This window comes from Haematobia irritans, chromosome 4, assembly GCF_050003625.1.
Source record: "Haematobia irritans isolate KBUSLIRL chromosome 4, ASM5000362v1, whole genome shotgun sequence".
Lineage (NCBI taxonomy): Eukaryota > Metazoa > Arthropoda > Insecta > Diptera > Muscidae > Haematobia > Haematobia irritans.
This window is the reverse complement of record NC_134400.1, coordinates 66,733,572-66,753,822: the sequence shown is the minus strand read 5'-3', so window position 1 is coordinate 66,753,822 and position 20,251 is coordinate 66,733,572. Positions and strand designations below refer to the sequence as shown.

The 20,251-nt window shown below is 36.5% G+C and overlaps 1 protein-coding gene across 4 annotated transcripts in view; it reads left to right on the top strand.

Moving 5' to 3' along the window:
* LOC142236990 (uncharacterized) overlaps window positions 1-18,432 on the top strand; it is a 144,030-nt gene extending 125,598 nt beyond the window's left edge. For all 4 annotated transcript variants that reach the window (XM_075308274.1, XM_075308273.1, XM_075308275.1 and 1 more), the window contains 2 exons: window positions 17,824-18,088; window positions 18,145-18,432. In XM_075308274.1, coding sequence (XP_075164389.1) covers window positions 17,824-18,088; window positions 18,145-18,356 — 477 coding nt within the window. In that variant the 3' untranslated portion in view covers window positions 18,357-18,432. The remainder of the gene's footprint in view (window positions 1-17,823; window positions 18,089-18,144) is intronic.
* The last annotated feature ends 1,819 nt before the right edge of the window (window positions 18,433-20,251 follow it).

The following is a 20,251-nucleotide window of genomic DNA, read 5'->3' as shown; positions in this document are numbered from 1 at the left end:
ATAGTCCACATATATATCTTTCGTCCGATTTGGATTTATATGGCCTCAAAAGCCAGAGTTTTGCCCTGAGTTGCTTGAAATTTTGCACATGGAGTACGTTTTATAGTATCGTTAATTGTGCAAAATTTAGTTGAAGTCGGTTCAGATTTAGATATAGCTCCCATATATATCATTCGCCCGATTTGGTCTAATATGCCCACAGAGGCAAAAGTGCTACTCTGATTTACGTGAAATTTTGCAAAGGGAGTATAATTGAACTTGGAACTTTGCACAGGGCGTAGAATTAAGGTTCTGCATATGCGTGTTTATTTTGGTTGAAATCGGTTCAGATTTTGATATAGCTCCCATATATATCTTTCGTCCGTTTTTCCGTCATATGACCACAGAGGTCAAAGTTGTTATCCGATTTACGTGAAATTTTGCACAGGGAGTAGATTCAACATAGTAACTATGCATGCGAAATTTGATTGCAATCGGTTCAGATTTCGATATAGATTCCATATATATGTTTTTCCTATTTAGAGAAAACTGGCCGAAATACCCACATTTTCCTTCTCAAATCGCCACTGCTAAGTCGAAAACTTATCAAAATGACTCAAATTTTCCTATTACTCTATTACACATCTATCGACCGATAAATCATAAATACACTTTTGCGAAGTTGCCTCAAAATTGGTTCATATTTAAATGTTTCCCCTATTTTTTTTACTAACATTGTGTTCCACCTCAGCGCATTAGCCGGCTTAAATGTAAAATCTATAAGTATTACAGAACTCTGTACAGATCTGCTCAGATATACAGAATATATGTGTATGGATTCATATAGCATCCAACACATTGGACGGATTTGATATGGTATCGAAAATGTGGACTTACAAAGTGGTGAAGGGTATAATATAGTCGGCCCCGCCCGACTTTAGACTTTCCTTACTTGTTATTTATGGTTATGAAGGAACATGCAAATAATATAGTATATTATATATACAATTAGGTATATTCCGACATTATTAGCTTTCGATATTTAAGTGAATTAGTAATATATTTCACCAGATTTCTTCAATCAGATGTCTCTACTCCATTGAGAATTTGTGTTGTTTCTTCCTCTGATAAGTACTGTTTACTGAAGAATTGCATACGTTGACCACTTAATATAGGCCAAACAGCTAGATTGCATAAAGAACATTTGTCGTCTTTATTTCCATGGTGGGCATTAAGATATATTAAGTCCCCACGAGCCTTGAATATCCATGTAATCTCTCTTGAAGTGTAATCACCATTAAAATATTATCAGCCTATGGTGATATCTAAGTTTTTATAAAATCGGCATGTGCTCTCTGCAGTGATTTTACTCTGTTAACTCTACTATATGCTCTAGTAGAGTATTGGCCATGTTTCTCTTCTCTTGCTATCATACCTTCTCTCAGTAAAGGCATGCCAAATCCATTCAGGAGATTGTTAATAGATTTGGCCCAGAAATGTTCTTTCTTAGAATTATTTGGGTCATTTTGTTTGGAAGTTTTGTTATGTTGTAGTGATATATTGTTCTGAAACTGAAGTGTGTATATGGCTTTCTTCTAGTTCTGTTTCAAGATTGAAGACATAATTGGGTGTAGAATCAGGTAGCCGTAGCACTTGTTTCTGAAAAAACGTTGAAGTTAGCCTACTTGTTTGAAGTAACCATATCCCCATACCTGTGCAGCATATGTCTGTATTGATCTAGAAACAAGTATCATTTTTGCTGCATTGAAATTTCTTCCCTGTTTAAAAAGTGTTTCCATGTGCGGTTTATAGCACTTGTTGCTTGTGTGTTGCGACTTTGGATATGCTTAGTAGAGGTGTGCACGTGAGTAATAGTTTACTCACGCTCACGCACACTCACTACTGAAAAATCATACTCACGCACACTCACGCACGATATTTTTTGGTAGGACTCACGCACACTCACGAACAGAAAATTTGTACTCACGCACGAAAACGTCGTGACTCACGAAAAATACAGTGACTCACGAAAAATATCGTGACTCACGAATAATTTTATGATTAATTTACCTTACCGAAGTGTCTGAAAACATGAGCATTATTAAAATCGAGAGTGTTATTAAACTCTTAACATCCCAGGTGTCACTAAAATTGTAATTGAATTTAACTCTTAAGCGTTTTATGTTGGTGAGCAGGAATATTTTCGTGAGTGTAATTCTTTACTCACGCAGATATTATTTTCGTGACTCACGCTCACGCACGACATTTTGGTTTGTTAATCACGCACACTCACGCTGTTGTCATGAGCGTGACTCACGACTCACGCACGAATCACGAAAATGTTCCTGAGTCATTTGAGGCGGTTAGTACTACGCCTAAGTATTTGTATTCAGGCACCATTCCCAGTTGTTCTCCATGATAAAACCATCGGTTCCAAGTTCCATTTGTCGCAGTATGTTTCCATTCGTGATATCTGTTAGCTAGGTTAGGTCAAAGTGGCAGCCCGATTAAGTTTCAGGCTCACTTAGACTATTCAGTCCATTGTGATATCACATTAACTAGAAGTACCTATTACATAATGTCACTTCTAGTATTAACCACTGAACCTTCTCCATTATTTTCTTCTGTTGAACCAACCCGATTGTTCCAAAAACTTAGCAAACTGTCTAAGTTAACGTTTTCCAGGTCCGCCAGTAATCTAATGCTATATGCCCCTAAAATTCGCTTACGCCTTACATAAATGCGGGACACTCACACAAGAGGTGTTTAATTGATTCCTTTTCCTCCACATCATGACAGCTCATACAGTAGTCATTATACTTCGCGCCAATAGCTTTTGCAAAATCGCCTACCAGGCAGCGACCCGTTATAGCAGATATCAGGAGTGAAATCTGAAGTGTTGAAAACACTTAATGCCAATATTTGTTGGAACACTACTGTAAAGTTAGCTACTTTACAAATTGATGGTAGTAACGAAAAAGAATGAACAGACATTTTTGACACTGTATAAAAAGGGAGACTATGAAAATTTGAATTAAAAAAAGAAAAAGTAGGCATAGAATTCAAAAGAAAAACTTTGACATTTTGAGAAGAGAGAAGAAAGAAAATTATTATTGGGATTTTTGAAAAAAAAAAAAGAAAAAAAAGGCATTTTTAATAAAATTTGAAGAAATTCATATTGAACATTGTAAAAAATCTCGTGATAAAATATACCTGGTACCTAACTGTTTCCTGCTGTCAATTATTTTGGGTATTACCTCCGATTAAGTCGGTTCCAAGACTCATTGCCTCACATTACATGGTTAGAGCTGAATGTGTCCTTGTGTTCCTACCATCTTGGGCGTTTAAAAAAATTTTCGCCATACTTCTACCGTAGATGAATATTTGTGTGAGCCTTTCAATGAAGAATCCGATTCGATGAAAGAAAAATTATTATTTCCATTTCTTTTTTTTTTTCAACATCCGAATAACTTAAACGCATCAACTTTGAGACGATTTCAAGAGCATTTCAGGATTTCAAAAGCATAATAAGGAAAAAATTAGTTAACTCCAACCCATTAGTTTATGCCAACATTTAATTAAGTTATTTGCAAGACTCATTCCATTTAACATTACAACGAGCGCCACAATTAAAATAATTTGATGAAATTTATCGAAAATGTGGATCCCAACCTCTGGATCAACAGGCCTGAAGATCTCGAGAAGTTAAATTTGGTAAGTCCACTACTATTTATTTATTTTAATTGTTCACGCTCGTTATTTCTTGGTTAAATTTTTATTATTTCATTACAATTAACTAATTTTATGACACTCGAATTTTATTTCTCTTTTTCATAAACTTACCTGTTAATTTAAAATATCTCGAATTCAATTTTTTTATTATTATTAATTATTATAGGCTTATTTTTTTTATTTTATCGTAAAATAAATATGTATCCAAAACTGTAAATTTTTACCTTCATTCACGAAAGGTGATGAGAGACTATGGGGGGATACTGGGCTAACTGGACGATTTCGTCCGACATAACATAATAATGAAATAAAATGTTAGGCAAAATGTGATCTTAATGCCATACATCTAATCCAACGCTAATTTCCATTCTTTCTGTTTTAACATTTTTTTATTACCTTGTTGGTTAGAGTTACCTTAAACTTTTCTTTATGATAATGAACCCGTACCTATTCCAAGTCGAAAGAACTCCCCCCAAGACTGAGCACGGCTGGAGCCATAAGGTAACCACTTTGATTGGGAATAGGACCTAATAAGAAGGGTTGTTACATAATTAAATGGCGCCCAACGTGGGGCCTTAGTAGAAAACATTTTATTCCATTTAGTCTTAATACCATCTTAGACGAATTCTGCTAAGGTTCTGCAATTTGTTTTTGCATTGTTGGTGAAATTAGAGGCTTGGATTTTCATTATATCACTTATCGAATAATGTACCAGAGCTAATTAACCAACAAAATCTATTGAAAATTGTTTCTGCGTGGAATTTTGATCTGGATATTACCGGAGTCGAACCAGTGGAAATCATTTCTCAATTAGATGATATTTTATTTTATATTCTCTATGAGGAATATAGACTTGAGAACTTTGTAATTGCAAAAGTTAGTGCGATTACATACTTGGTCGATTTCCCAATTGTTACTTCTATTTTAAAATATGGTCTTAAAGCGACTATAAACGATTTTTAGTTCTGAATGATACGTAATTGGAATTTTACGTTTGGTCGAAAAGGTCTTTATCGTTGTGAATATTAGCGTTGGATAGGTTAGTTTTAGTTATCCCCTTTTAGTCGTCTCCTTGCTGAGTAGTGAGTTTTTTATATAAAATATCTGGGACATTATAATTTTTTTACAATCGAATCGTTGTAAGTTGTACCAAAGATTTTGTGGAGCAACATATTTAGTAGTTTAATAAAAAAAAAGTTATCAAAAATAACAATAATAATGCCTGTTACGAGAGGTAGAGAAGATTTGACAGAGGCAAATGACACAGAAGGTGCCGCTGGAGTTGAAATAATTGGAGACCAAAATACGCAAGATTCTAGAGTAAGTACCAGGTCTCAATCCAGGCGACCTCGTGGACAGGTACACAGTTTGAGTAGGGACAGGAGTAGACGAGAATCCATGGGAATGGGAGAACAACAAATTCGCCATCTCGTGGCTTCATCCCTTAACGATTTTCGGTCCGAAATACCGACGATTATTTATAATGCCTTACGAGATATGGAGATTGGATCGACTTCTAATAATAGATCTCGAAATAATACACCTCCGCCTCCGGTAGCCATTCAACCGGAGAAAATTGTAAACATTATTAAAAATTGGAGTCTTATTTATTCGGGAAGTGGAAAGGATATCCCCGTTGAAGAATTTATCTATAGAGTGAATAAAATGTCACAAACTACTCTTGGGGGACACTATGAATTGGTAGCGTTGAATGCTCATATGCTGTTTGAAGGAAAAGCGTTGGAATGGTTTTGGTGTTACCACCACAGAAATAGAATAGTAGAGTGGGCTAGCCTTTTAGAAGCTCTAAGGACACAGTATAGGGAGTACTACAATGACTTTGACGTAAAAGATGACATACGTCGTCGTAAGCAAAAGGCGACTGAAAATTTTGACGATTTTTATGACGCAATACTTACTTTGTCCGACAAGCTTAGCATTCCGTTATCGGAGGAGGAGATGTGTGAATTGGTGCTACGTAATTTGAGATCAGAAATAAGGCATGAATTATTGCATATGGAATTCAGACATGTGGCTGAGCTTAGAAAAGCGGTAAGAAGACATGAAAAATTCGTTAGAGACATGCAGATTAGTAAGAAGTTCCAACAGGGACGTGATAAGTTTCAAATTTCAGAAGTGGAAGCAGAATTAGATATGGTTAGTGAATCTGAGGGTACCATTGAGGTTTGCGGTATCAAAGTTCCAATAAAGTGCTGGAACTGTGATGCTCCTGGGCATGGTTATAAGGACTGTACTAGTGAAAGACGTGTTTTCTGCTATGGATGTGGATTAAAAGACAACTATAAGCCTACATGCCCAAAATGTGTTGGTCACACGCTCACAAAAAATCGCTTCTGTAACATATACTCCCAAACATATTTTGCTTCAAGCATATACATTTTTGGCTATTGCCCAAACATTTATATGTTTGATCTCTTCCAATATATAATATGTTTGAAAGCACATTGGTCTAAACAATATATGTTTGGGTAGTCAATTTCCAAACATTTTGTATTTTTGCATCCAAATTCAATAATGTTGTCTTCCAAAAAACAATTATTATGTGAACATATAATATGTTTGGAAGCATTTTGCACCCAAAAATATTATATGCTTAAAAAAAATTCTCCCAAACAATATTGTGCTCAAAATTTTATTTATTTATTTATATATTTACAATCATAATGAATTACGAAAATAAACAGGTGCTATATATATAACAACATAGGTTTTCGACCTGAATGCTCAAAATTTTGTTTCTGCCTAATTGTATATTCCCCCACATCTTTCTCACTTCCACGAGATTTTTTAGTTCTTAGCACCTTTTTCTGTAATACAAACATTGTAGAAGAATTATTCAATTGTATGATTTTTTTTATTTTAATTTTACCTTTTGTCGGACGGGGATTCGAACAGCGGACCACACAGTTTGTAAGGATCAAAGAAGTAGCTGATCAATTGCCCAAGGAAAAATAAAATATTAATTTTGTAATAACAAGCAACAACCACCAACTTAATTCAATATCGCTCCCTGTTTAATAGCGCTCCAAGCTACTAAACACATACATGTTTATAGGCTATTTCTAAATTAATATATGTTTGCATCCAAGCATATTATATTTACAAACATTTTATGTCCCAAACATAATATGTTCTAACATATTAACATATATGTCCCAAACATGTTATGCTAGTTTATGAACATTATATGCTTGCACTCAAAAATATTGTTTTTAAAAATTTGTGTTCCAAACATATAATGTTTATAGCCAAACATATGAAAAACAGACTTTTTCATCCGTGCAGGGAAACTTCTCAAGGGATGTCCTTCGTCAGGACAAAGGGCATCCATCGACTCGATCCAACAAATAGATACATTACAACCACATTTAAATTTACCAGACAAGACAATACATTTAACACCGGACTGTTCAGAAATTAACCAAATTAAACACGAAATAAGGAGAACACGTAGTGCTACCCGTATGAGAAATTTTTGGGGAAAATTAAAAGAATTTAGACAATATATAATTTCGTCGGTTATAATATTAAGTACCGATACTAGACCCTATTTGCCATTCACCATTGGTGGACAATTATATTTTGCATTACTCGACAGTGGGGCGAATAAGAGTGTGATTGGCGGTTCTTTAGCTAGAATTGTTTGTAATCTTCCAGTGTTTAAGAAATGTCGAGGTATTGTAAGGACGGCCGATGGTCAAGGACAGGAAATTATAGGTATTGTGAATTTAGAGTTCGAATTTCAAGGGAAACCATGTGTATTTGAATTTTTGGTCATACCAACTATCCATCAGGATCTTATATGTGGCATTGATTTTTGGAAGCATCAAATTTCGGTTCAGGGTGCTATTAATGAAATTGAAATTGTCCACAAAGATGAGGAGGATAAAATTATGTTGTCAAATTTTCAACGACGAAAGTTGGATGCTATTATAGATCTCTTTCCAAATTCAGATAGGGAGGGCTTAGGTTGCACTACGTTACTGAAACACGAGATTGATACTGGAAATTCGAAGCCTATAAAGCAACGTTGCTATCCTATTTCCCCGGCTAGAGAGAAGATATTATGGGGGAAATAGACAGAATGATGTCCTTAGGCGTAATTGAGGAATGTCCTAATTCTTCTTGGTTTTCTCCAGGTGTACTGTTGGTAAAACCTGATAAAGTTAGATTTTGCGTAGATAGTCGTCAGAATGCCATTCGGTCTTTGCAACGCACCACAGACGATGTGCAGATTAATGGATATGGTGATACCCTATAATATGAAGTCCCATGTATTTGTTTATTTGGACGACTTGTTAATAGTGTCTACGAGTTTCAATGATCACTTGAAGCATTTACAGGAAGTGGCGATACGATTACGACAGGCCGGTCTTACTATTAACGTGAAGAAAAGTAGTTTTGCAATAAAGAAGGTTAAGTATTTGGGTTACATCGTAGGGGAAGACTCGATAGCAGTAGATCCGGAGAAAGTGAATGCAATAGCAGAATTTCCAGTACCTAACTCCGTGCGTCGTTTACGACAATTTTTAGGAATGATAGGATGGTACAGGAGGTTCATAGCAGATTTTCCCACTTGTTCTTATCCACTAACGGAACTGTTGTCCAAGAAACGCTCATTTGTTTGGTCAAAGGAGGCACAGGAATCATTTGAACTATTGAAACGGAAGTTGTGTAGTGCACCTGTACTTATTAATGCGAATTTTTCAAAACCGTTTGTGCTACAGTGCGACGCGAGTACAGTTGGTGTAGGGGCTGTTTTGGCTCAGGTGGATGACGAGGGCAATGAGCGGCCTATTGCATATATGTCGCAGAAAATAAGTAAGGCACAACGGAACTATAGAATCACGGAACTGGAGTGTCTAGCCGTGGTATTGGCTGTGAAAAAGTTTAGAGCGTATATAGAGGGCCATGAATTCAAAGTAGTTACAGACCATGCGAGTCTTAAATGGCTTATGGGACAGAGTGATTTGTCAGGAAGGCTTGCTGGATGGGCGCTAAAACTACAGGGCTTGGATTTTTCAATCGAACATAGAAGTGGTAAAGACAATGTCGTACCGGACACATTATCTCGAGCTTTTGATACTGAGAATGAAGTTTCTGAAATTGATATAGAGTTGGAACCAGCAATTGATACGAATTCTGAAGCATTCGATAGTATGGAGTATTCTAAATGGAGGGAGGATTTCCAAAGGTCTGGGATTCCAGACTACCGAGTCGATGGAAAACATATTTATAAGAGGACTAAGTTTTCAAAAGGGTGCGACGATGATGTAGGATGGAGGTTGGTAGTTCCAACAGAGTTACGAATGAAGGTAATTATTCGGCACATAATCCACCAAACATGGCTCATGGTGGAATTTCTAAGACCGTGCACCGGATAAGAAAATATTTCTTTTGGCCGAAACTAATTACGGATGTTGAGAGATATATAAGAAATTGTGACATATGCAAGACCTCGAAAAATCCTAATACTATTTTAAGACCGCCAATGGGACAGATGGTGACTACCGAGAGACCCTTTCAGAGGCTTTATGTCGATCTGATCGGACCATTGCCTCGTACGAAAGGAGGGTTTATAGGCATCTTAGTAATATTAGACCATTTTACTAAATACACCTTTTTACATCCTTTGAAGAAGTTTGTTACAAAACCCATAATTGAATATATTAGAAATGAAATATTTAATAGTTATGGTGTTCCAGAAGTGATCGTTTCGGATAACGGAACCCAATTTAGATGTAAAGCATTTCAGGCACTTCTTAGTAAATATGGCGTTAAACACCAATTAACAGCTATACATAGCTCGCAAGCGAACGCGAGTGAACGTGTTAACCGGTCGGTTAACGCAGCCTTACGTTCGTATATAAAGGAAGACCAACGAAACTGGGATGTATACTTAAGTTTGGTAAAAAACAGTGTGCATCAAACTATAGGTATGACACCAGTTTTTGGTCAATCAATGATAACCCATGGGAAGAATTATAACATATTAAGGAGATTGAGAATACTAGAGGAAGGGGACTCACAAATTCAGAGAATGGATGAATTTAGGTTATTACGGGATAAAATACAACAAAAGATGACAGAAGCTTACAAAAGGAATGAAAAGTCGTACAATCTACGAACACGCAATAGAGAACTTTGTATTGGTCAAGAGGTTGTACGTAGGAACTTTCCACAAAGCTCACGAATAAATAAATTTAGTTCTAAATTGGCTCCAACAGGTGTAAAGGCTATCGTTATACGGAAAATTGGAAATACTTACTACGAGCTAAGAGACGTTTGTACCGGAAAAACTGCGATTTATCATTTAAAAGATATATGGGAGTAACATTTTTTTTTTTGCGTGGTGTAGTTTGTAAAGTTAGCTACTTTACAAATTGATGGTTGTAACGAAAAAGAATGAACAGACATTTTTGACACTGTATAAAAAGGGAGACTATGAAAATTTGAATTTTAAAAAAAAGAAAAAGTAGGCATAGAATTAAACAGAAAAGAAACCAAAAAGAAAAACTTTGACATTTTGAGAAGAGAGAAGAAAGAAAATTATTATTGGGATTTTTGAAAAAAATGCATTTTTAATAAAATTTTGAAGAAATTCATATTGAACATTGTAAAAAAATCTCGTGATAAAATATACCTGGTACCTAACTGTTTCCTGCTGTCAATTATTTTGGATATTACCTCCGATTAAGTCGGTTCCAAGACTCATTGCCTCACATTACATGGTCAGAGCTGAATGTGTCCTTGTGTTCCTGCCATCTTGGGCGTTTAAAAAAATTTTCGCCATACTTCTACCGTAGATGAATATTTGTGTGAGCCTTTCAATGAAGAATCCGATTCGATGAAAGAAAAATTATTATTTCCATTTCTTTTTTTTTCAACATCCGAATAACTTAAACGCATCAACTTTGAGACGATTTCAAGAGCATTTCAGGATTTCAAAAGCATAATAAGGAAAAAATTAGTTAACTCCAACCCATTAGTTTATGCCAACTATTTAATTAAGTTATTTGCAAGACTCATTCCATTTAACATTACAACGAGCGCCACAATTAAAATAATTTGATGAAATTTATCGAAAATGTGGATCCCAACCTCTGGATCAACAGGCCTGAAGATCTCAAGAAGTTAAATTTGGTAAGTCCACTGCTATTTATTTATTTTAATTGTTCACGCTCGTTATTTCTTGGTTAATTTTTTTTTATTTCATTACAATTAACTAATTTTATGACACTCGAATTTTATTTCTCTTTTTCATAAACTTACCTGTTAATTTAAAATATCGCGAATTCAATTTTTTTTATTATTATTAATTATCATAGGCTTATTTTTTATTTTATCGTAAAATAAATATGTATCCAAAACTGTAAATTTTTACCTTCATTCACGAAAGGTGATGAGAGACTATGGGGGGATACTGGGCTAACTGGACGATTTCGTCCGACATAACATAATAATGAAATAAAATGTTAGGCAAAATGTGATCTTAATGCCATACATCTAATCCAACGCTAATTTTCATTCTTTCTGTTTTAAAATTTTTTTATTACCTTGTTGTTTAGAGTTACCTTAAACTTTTCTTTATGATAATGAACCCGTACCTATTCCAAATCGAAAGAACTCCCCCCAAGACTGAGCACGGCTGGAGCCATAAGGTAACCACTTTGATTGGGAATAGGACCTAATAAGAAGGGTTGTTACACTACTTCTCAGCCAATTCACCACCTCTCTTATTGCCAATATTTCAGCCTGAAAAACACTACAGTGATTAGGTAATCCTTTCGCTATTCGAATTTCCACATCTTTGGAATATACTCCGAACCCCACTTGTCAATTCAATTTGGAGCCATCAGTATAGAAATCTATATATCGTTTATACCCCGGGGTCTGTGTGCACGCCTCACTGTTGGGAATTAGAGTTTCAATCTTTTTGTCGGAAAGTGGTTTCGCCAAAGTGTAATCCACAACGTTAGGCACATCTGACATTATTTTGAGGACTGAACTGTGACCGTACCATTTTCCGGCCACAGCGATAGCTCGCGCGACCGCACAGCCGTTATTGCAGCTGACTGTTTGGTCAAAATGTCTAAATGCAATAGATGCAGCATGACATTAATGGAATTTGTTCCTGTCTTACTGAATGCGCCTGTGATACACAAGCACACAAGCCATACGCAGAACTTTGTCTAAACTTGTCGGCTGCTGAAGTGCCGGCCACCAGACTACAACATCATATAGCATTATAAGTCTAACCACTGCCGTGTATAGCCAATTCACAATTTTCGGTTTTAGTCCCCAGTTTTTTCCTATTGCCTTTTTGCACGAGTACAAAGCTACCGTGGCTTTTCTTGCTCTTTCTTCAAAATTAAGCTTAAGCTTTATAGCAACATTCCAAAGAAATTGTGATAGAACTCTTCCTTGGGGAGTGCCTCTATTCACATATGTTTACTTGTTATAGTGTGGCTCAAATACGTCTCAGAAGTTCGTCTAACAGCCTAAGTATACCTGGATCAACATTCAGAGTTGTCAGTCCATTTAATATCGAGCTCGGATGAAAGTTATTGAATGCCCCTTCGATATCTAGAAACGCCACGATTCATTGACAGATAGTGAGCTTTCAATAAAGCTAACGAGTTCATGTGAGAGCAAACATGAATCGACGCTAATTCTAAGATAAATATCTATCATCCTCCTTATTAGCTAGAGTAGTTGGGTCTTCTGTCCGATAAATATATCGTCCGCATACAGTAGAACCCTAATATTAATGCCTTATACAAAGTATCCATATCCTTGAGAATCTTATAGATTAATGTACAGGCAGAATAAAAGAGGCGATGAAAATCAGCCTTGCTTCACATCAGCTTCGGTATCAAAATAGCTAGACATCTCCTCGTCTTCTACCATTCTTACAAATTTGAGTGACGTTCCCAGTTGGTATAGTTTGTACGTCAGTAAGTTTCTTGGTATTAGAGGTGTGCGCGTGAGTGAAATTTCACTCACATTCACGAAGCAAAATTTTTATTCACGCACGCTCACGCACGATACGTATGGTAGCCACTCACGCACATTCACGAAATGAAAACGACTCACGTGATTCACGCATGTCACGCGCACACCTCTACTTGGTATTTTAATATTTACGATAGCTGCTAAGTTGTATATAAATTAATAAATGGAACAAAGTTGTTGAGTTCCGTTTTATTCTCTATCGGTGCCATGCACCTAACTTTATTGAGACTTCAATTAGAACTGCCAATTTTGTTTTTTGTAGCTATGCTCCCTTGTTGAAGAGCCACGCCGATGCTGATGTTGATTGCTGATGTTGCAGACGGCGGTGACGGTAATATGATCCACTGCTTGATGGTCATCGCATGTGGGTTTTTGCCTCTGTATGGCTGTTGTTCTATGGGTAAGTCAGCGGAATGTTGTTTGCTGACTTGCTGCTCGTGGAGTATAGTACAGTGGGTTCGATTGTGTTAACTCCTCCCTCCTAAATATCAAGCGTCCCGGTTGATTGTCAAATCTAAAAGTTCGGTAGGCCGTACAGACTGGCGTTTTGCTTGTCCAAGTCTAAGATTTGTTGCCGTAATTGATTTTGAGCTTAGTGTTCTGGTAGTCGCTTGTGTTTGGGTAGAGGGTTGGTTTGGGTCCGCAACTATAATTACGTTGGGTTGCTTCTGTACCTCTTTTATTTCAGAGGTATGGTTAGACCTCTTGAGCTTTAAGATGATTACCATCAGGAGGATGATAAGGGCTGAGCCGAGGCTGACGTTCATTCCGAAGCTAGTTTTTACATTGGAGCTAAGGTGATCAATCCGTATGTAGTTGTTTAGGTGTATTGATTTTAAGAGCTGCAACGAGAGTACCTCTTCTACTTGCGTGACGTTGTTCGGGTGTTGAAGCATGGCGGGTCGGGGCTTGGAGTAGGCTGCATTTTCTACCGAAAATGTTGTAGAATTTATTCTTACTGTGCTATAAAAAACTCGATTTGAATATAGTTTGACATCTCATAATTTTTGATAGAATTACTTGAATAGAAAATAAATATAAAATGGCATGAATATGTAATGTATTCGAAACTTTTAATGAAATAAATACTTTTTTATGAAAAAAATTACATTCAATATAATTTGTATCATTTGCTTGCTTTGGGTTCGATTGGCTTTTATCGTGTTTGAATTTTCAAGCCATACGCCGTCGAATGAGGGTTTTGTTAAGTTTGATTGGCGAAGCGCTGATGTTCTACATGTTTTATAAAAATCCAAGCCATTTGAAATCGCCTTCAAGCATATTTGTGCAGACCTTTACAGCATACGTATACCTACTTTGGTTCGTAGTAGTAGTATTTTTATTTCATTGTATAATTTTAAATATTATTACATTCATAATTTGCTCGCTGTAAAACAAAGATGTGCGGCTATGACATGTTGTCGCCAGGAAAAACAATAGAAGAAGAAGATGGGAAATTGGCCGACGTCATACCAAAGAGTTAATTTACGGTGTTCGATACATAACAGGTTGGCTGATAAGTCCCCGGTCTAACAAAGAAAAACACATTTTTTTTTGTCAAAATTCGTTTTTATTGTTCAACATAGTTCCCTTCAAGAGCGATACAACGATTATAACGACCTTCCAATTTTTTTGATACCATTTTGGTAGTACTCCTTCGGTTTTGCCTCAAAATAGGCCAAGTTTCGGCGATCACCTCTTCATTGCAGCCAAATTTTTTCCCTGCGAGCATCCTTTTGAGGTCTGAGAACAAGAAAAAGTCGCTGGGGCCAGATCTGGAGAATACAGTGGGTGGAGAAGCAATTCGAAGCACAATTCATGAATTTTTGCCATCGTTCTCAATGACTTGTGGCACGATGCGTTGTCTTGGTGGAACAACACTTTTTTCTTCTTCATATGGGGCCGTTTTGCCGCGATTTCGACCTTCAAACGCTCCAATAACGCCATATAATAGTCACTGTTGATGGTTTTTCCCTTTTCAAGATAATCGATAAAAATTATTCCATGCGCATCCCATTACTTTGCCAGCGGAGTCTTTCCACGCTTCGGAGACGGTTCACCGGTCGCTGTCCACTCAGCCGACTGTCGATTGGACTCAGGAGTGTAGTGATGGAGCCATGTTTCATTCATTGTCACATAAAGACGGAAAAACTCGGGTGTATTACGAGTTAACAGCTGCAAACACCGCTCAGAATCATCAACACGTTGTTGTTTTTGGTCAAATGTGAGATCGCGCGGCACACATTTTGCGCAGAGCTTCCGCATATACAAATATTGATGAATGATATGACCAACACGATCCTTTGATATCTTTAAGGCCTCTGCTATCTCGATCAACTTCATTTTACGGTCATTCAAAATCATTTTGTGGATTTTTTTTGATGTTTTCGTCGGTAACCACCTCTTTCGGGCGTCCACTGCGTTCACCGTCCTCCGTGCTCATTTCACCACGCTTGAATTTTACATACCAATCAATTATTGTTGATTTCCCTGAGACAGAGTCCGGAAACTCATTATCAAGCCAAGTTTTTGCTTCCACCGTATTTTTCCCTTCAGAAAACAGTATTTTATCAAAACACGAAATTCTTTTTTTTTCATTTTTTCACAATAACAAACGTTGCTTCACAAAAGACGCTCTATCTCACAAACTAATTGACTTACAGACACGAATCATTTGAAGGTTGGTACTATGTAAAAATAATATGCATTTAATACTAGCGACGCCATCTATGTGTCAATTGTTTTTGGTCGTAAGCCGGAATTAATATTCAAATTTGTATACCCTTCACCACTACTGTGGTACAGGGTATAATAAGATTGTGCATTTGTATGTAACGCCAAGAAATAATTGTCATAGACCCATCTTTTAGTATACCGATCGGCTTAGAATTAAATTCTGAGTCGATTTAAGTCGATTCAAATTTGACATAACGTCTTTCTTCGGGTAGAAGGCAATCGCCATTGATTTTGGAAAAAATCGGTTCAGATTTAGATATAGCTGCCATATATAGTTATCACCGATTTGATCATAATTCACTTGTTTATGAACCGACGTTCTTCAAATTTTGTACATCTGAATGTTTTGTCAGTCCCGTAAAAACTGCCAAATATCAGCTAAATCGGTTCAGATTTATATATAGCTCCCATAAATTTCGTCCGATTTGGACTTATATGGCTTCAAAAGCGAGAGTTTTGCCCTGATTTGATTAAAATTTTGTACAAGGAGTATGTTTGATGGTATCGTTAATTGTGCCAGATTTAGTTGAAATCGGTTCAGATTTAGATATAGCTCCCCTATATATCTTTCGACCGATTTGGACTTATATGGCTTCAAAAGCCAGAGTTTTGCCCAGATTTGATTAAAATTTTGTACAAGGAGTATGTTTAATAGTATCGTTAAGTGTGCTAAATTTGGTTAAAGTCGGTTCCGATTTAGATATAGCTCACATATATATCTTTCGTCCGATTTGGATTTATATGGCCTCAAAAGCCAGAGTTTTGCCCTGAGTTGCTTGAAATTTTGCACAAGGAGTACGATTTATAGTATCGTTAATTGTGCAAAATTTAGTTGAAGTCGGTTCAGATTTAGATATAGCTCCCATATATATCATTCGCACGATTTGGTCTAATATGCCCACAGAGGCAAAAGTGCTACTCTGATTTACGTGAAATTTTGCAGAGGGAGTAGAATTGAACTTGAAACTTTGCACAGGGCGTAGAATTAAGGTTCTGCATATGCGTGTTTATTTTGGTTCAGATTTTGATATAGCTCCCATATATATCTTTCGTCCGTTTTTCCGTCATATGACCACAGAGGTCAAAGTTGTTATACGATTTACGTGAAATTTTGCACAGGGAGTAGATTCAACATAGTAACTATGCATACGAAATTTGATTGCAATCGGTTCAGATTTCGATATAGATTCCATATATATGTTTTTCCTATTTAGGGAAAACTGGCCGAAATACCTACATTTTCCTTCTCAAATCGCCACTGCTAGTCGAAAACTTATCAAAATGACTCAAATTTTCCTATTACTCTATTACACATCTATCGACCGATAAATCATAAATACACTTTTGCGAAGTTGCCTCAAAATTGGTTCATATTTAAATGTTTCCCCTATTTTTTTACTAACATTGTGTTCCACCTCAGCGCATTAGCCGACTTAAATGTAAAATCTATAAGTATTGCAGAACTCTGTACAGATCTGCTCAGATATACAGAATATATGTGTATGGATTCATATAGCATCCAACACATTGGACGGATTTGATATGGTATCGAAAATGTGGACTTACAAAGTGGTGAAGGGTATAATATAGTCGGCCCCGCCCGACTTTAGACTTTCCTTACTTGTTTTGATATACGACAGCACATACAAACGATTACCCAACATTTGCACAACGTAAACGAACCGTAAGATTAAAAAAATGTACGTGTCGTTGTCGTGTCAGCTGATCAAAAAACAAGCGTCATCGATTGAAAGAGAGAAAAAATTAATAACGTGAAAATTCATTTCAATAAAAAATATTGTTTTGTTTTCGGTTAAAATTGACTATGAGAAATTAATATTATTCATGAAATTAATTTTAAGTGTAAAAAAATTAACCCTTTTTCTACCTGTTCTTGGCACGTTTTTTTTTTTTTTTTAATTAGGATAATCCCCAAAAAATCATACGTTGCCGTTATGTTACATTTTTAGATGCATAACCAAGCCTTCAGCCGTTACGAGCGATATCCACTTTTGGTTTTCTAGCCAAATATAAAGCAATCACACTATTAGCTTGAATTCTATTATTAATAATTTTATTTTTGAATGATGTTGATCAAAATGTTTTATTAATCTTTATCAAAATGCTTTAACTGCTACTAGAAAAAATCTCTCAGATGTCGAACGAGCGGTTAAGAAGCAAGTGGATTGCAACACGCATCAGCTATGTAAAATTATTGATTTTGTCCACCAATATTGTATGAACTATATTGAAAGTACCATTGAATTCTTCCATGACCATAGCTACTTGCCACTAGATGTGCATATCAATAATATATGTATTATTTATATTTCTTTTCAGGAAGCGTTTATATCGAAATTGGACACGTTAAGCAAGTTCATAAACGATAACAATATTGAGACTTCAATATTCCTGACTAGAAATTTTTCAGAGAGCTCTCCATCTTTCGATATTTTAACCAAGATATTCCAGTTTGTTGTGATTGACTTGAACGATCAACACGAGGACGAGCAAGCTGAATATCACGAAGTCTTACACATCCTGAGAAACAATGTGTGGTCCAATGTAAATCTTTCTACGATATGTGACGATAAAAATGCAACACGTAAGTAGTACGAATAACTGCAAAATGATTTTAGTCATATCGTTACTTGTTTGCAGATTTGCCGCGTAATACAAGTGAAGAGTCAGATAATGATTACTGTGATGCAGAAAAGCAGTTAAATGATTTTGAAGATCTGCTTAACAGTATACAAACATTCAAAATTTTGTCACAAAATCTCGATCGTGATGATCTTTTGTCGAATGCGGAAATATTGGCTGAACAATTTGCAAAAATATTATGTGAAGATCAAGAAAATGTGTGCAATTAAAACTTTTATTTTTGTGTAAGACTATAATACAAGAAAATTATTTTTCATAATATAAATATATACATATAAAAAGGGACTGTTCAGATTTACAACTGTATATACGTTGTTCGAAGAGCGAAGAATTACGTTGTCTTTTCTTACATGAGCCCGATTCGTAATTAAATGAACTGTATGCTTTGGAGGAGGTTCAAAAACCCACACATCACTACGTACGATTAAGTAATTAATTTGCACGATTTAAACCAATAGCTCCACCGAATAATTGCTGTGAAATTTTTGTTTTGGTATTCTTTAACGGTTTTTCGTGCGCGTTTTTTAAGAATGGTTTTGATGTTAAAAAACATTTACTTAGAGCTGTTGGCACCTACGGAACATATTGTTAAATAGGTTTGGTTTGCAGTAATAATTTATATCCTCCACAATAGGGTGGGTATATACTAACTTTGTTATTGTGGAAATATATTTCATTAAAATTGTACTATTGCCGTTATGTACTACGGCTACGTTACATTTTTAGATGCATAACCAGGCCTGTACATTAAACTGCCTGCGTTCTTTTGATGTCCAGTGCAGGGATGAAAAATTCAGTTCTTTGGTAATTTTTTTCAGTACTTTTTAACATGCCAAAATACCGCCATTTATTTCATTTTACATTCTGTTACATTTATTCTGCGAGCTCTATTCAAAAAAGAAAATCGGAATGTTTGAAAATTGTTTTTTCGTGTGAATTATATTTTTATGGCTCACCCAGGATACACTTATTGTAAGGTAGAATTATAAAGCCAACTGATTTATATACACACAAAAACAAACACCAAAATTATTTGTTTTGAATCGTTTCGGTGGTGAAATATTGCATAGTTCCAAAGCAAATTACAACTTCGTTGCAATTAAAAACAAATGTAGTTGAAGATATCCATGATTAGTGTAGTAAAAATTAAATAACAAAATGTGTATGCAAAGACTTTGTAAATACCTGGATTCGTTGTAGCGGAGTAACAAACAAAGACCACTGCGGCCACAAAAACCTTATAGTGCAAATATGTAAAAGACCGAAAATGAAAGAGGTGAACCCGTCTACATAGGACAACAGAAACGTTATTAACCAGCAAACCCACAGCATGGTTATTTTAATACAAAGGAAGTAACGCTATATACGACAAGCAATCCCACGGCGGCGGGTTCTACGCACCGGATTGACCCGATGGATACCAGCCATCGGCCAGCGGCTGCCACCTCAGTGTACGTGTTGTCTCGTCCATTTTTTCGTGTTGGAGAAGGTGCATCCCGGGGAGCCTTCTCCGCCTGCTTTTGGTCCTAGCCGGGATAGAGGAAAACCCCGGACCATGGTACTGTGCCGTCTGCCGAAATCGAATTCACCATCGCTCGGTTTCGGTGAGGTGTAACCGGTGCATGGAATGGGTGCACTTCCGGAATTGCTCCGGCCTAACATCGCTGCGGGAGTATAGTCAAACTGACTTCGTGGCAGGATGCTGTGCCAATGACAGCAGCAGTGGGTCATCTGATTATGTGACCCCACCGACTTCTCCCGCACAACAATATTCTCCGCCGCAGCATCTTACACCGAATATTGTTGTACCAGTTCCGGAGAGTGCATCATTTTTGCAATTTAATTGTAACGGGCTCCGTGGTAAGATTAGTGAGATCGTAGACTTTATGAATCGGAAAAGGATAAGGGTCGCGGCGATCCAGGAAACAAAGCTGAATCCCACCTGCAGCCTACGACATTGTGATGGGTACAATGTCCTACGGAAGGATCGCACAAGAAATGGAGGTGGTGGCCTGGCTTTCATATTACACCGTTCCGTGCAGTATAGACCTATCACGCTTGTGCTAGACACTAATGACCCGTACATGGAATGTATGGGGGTAGC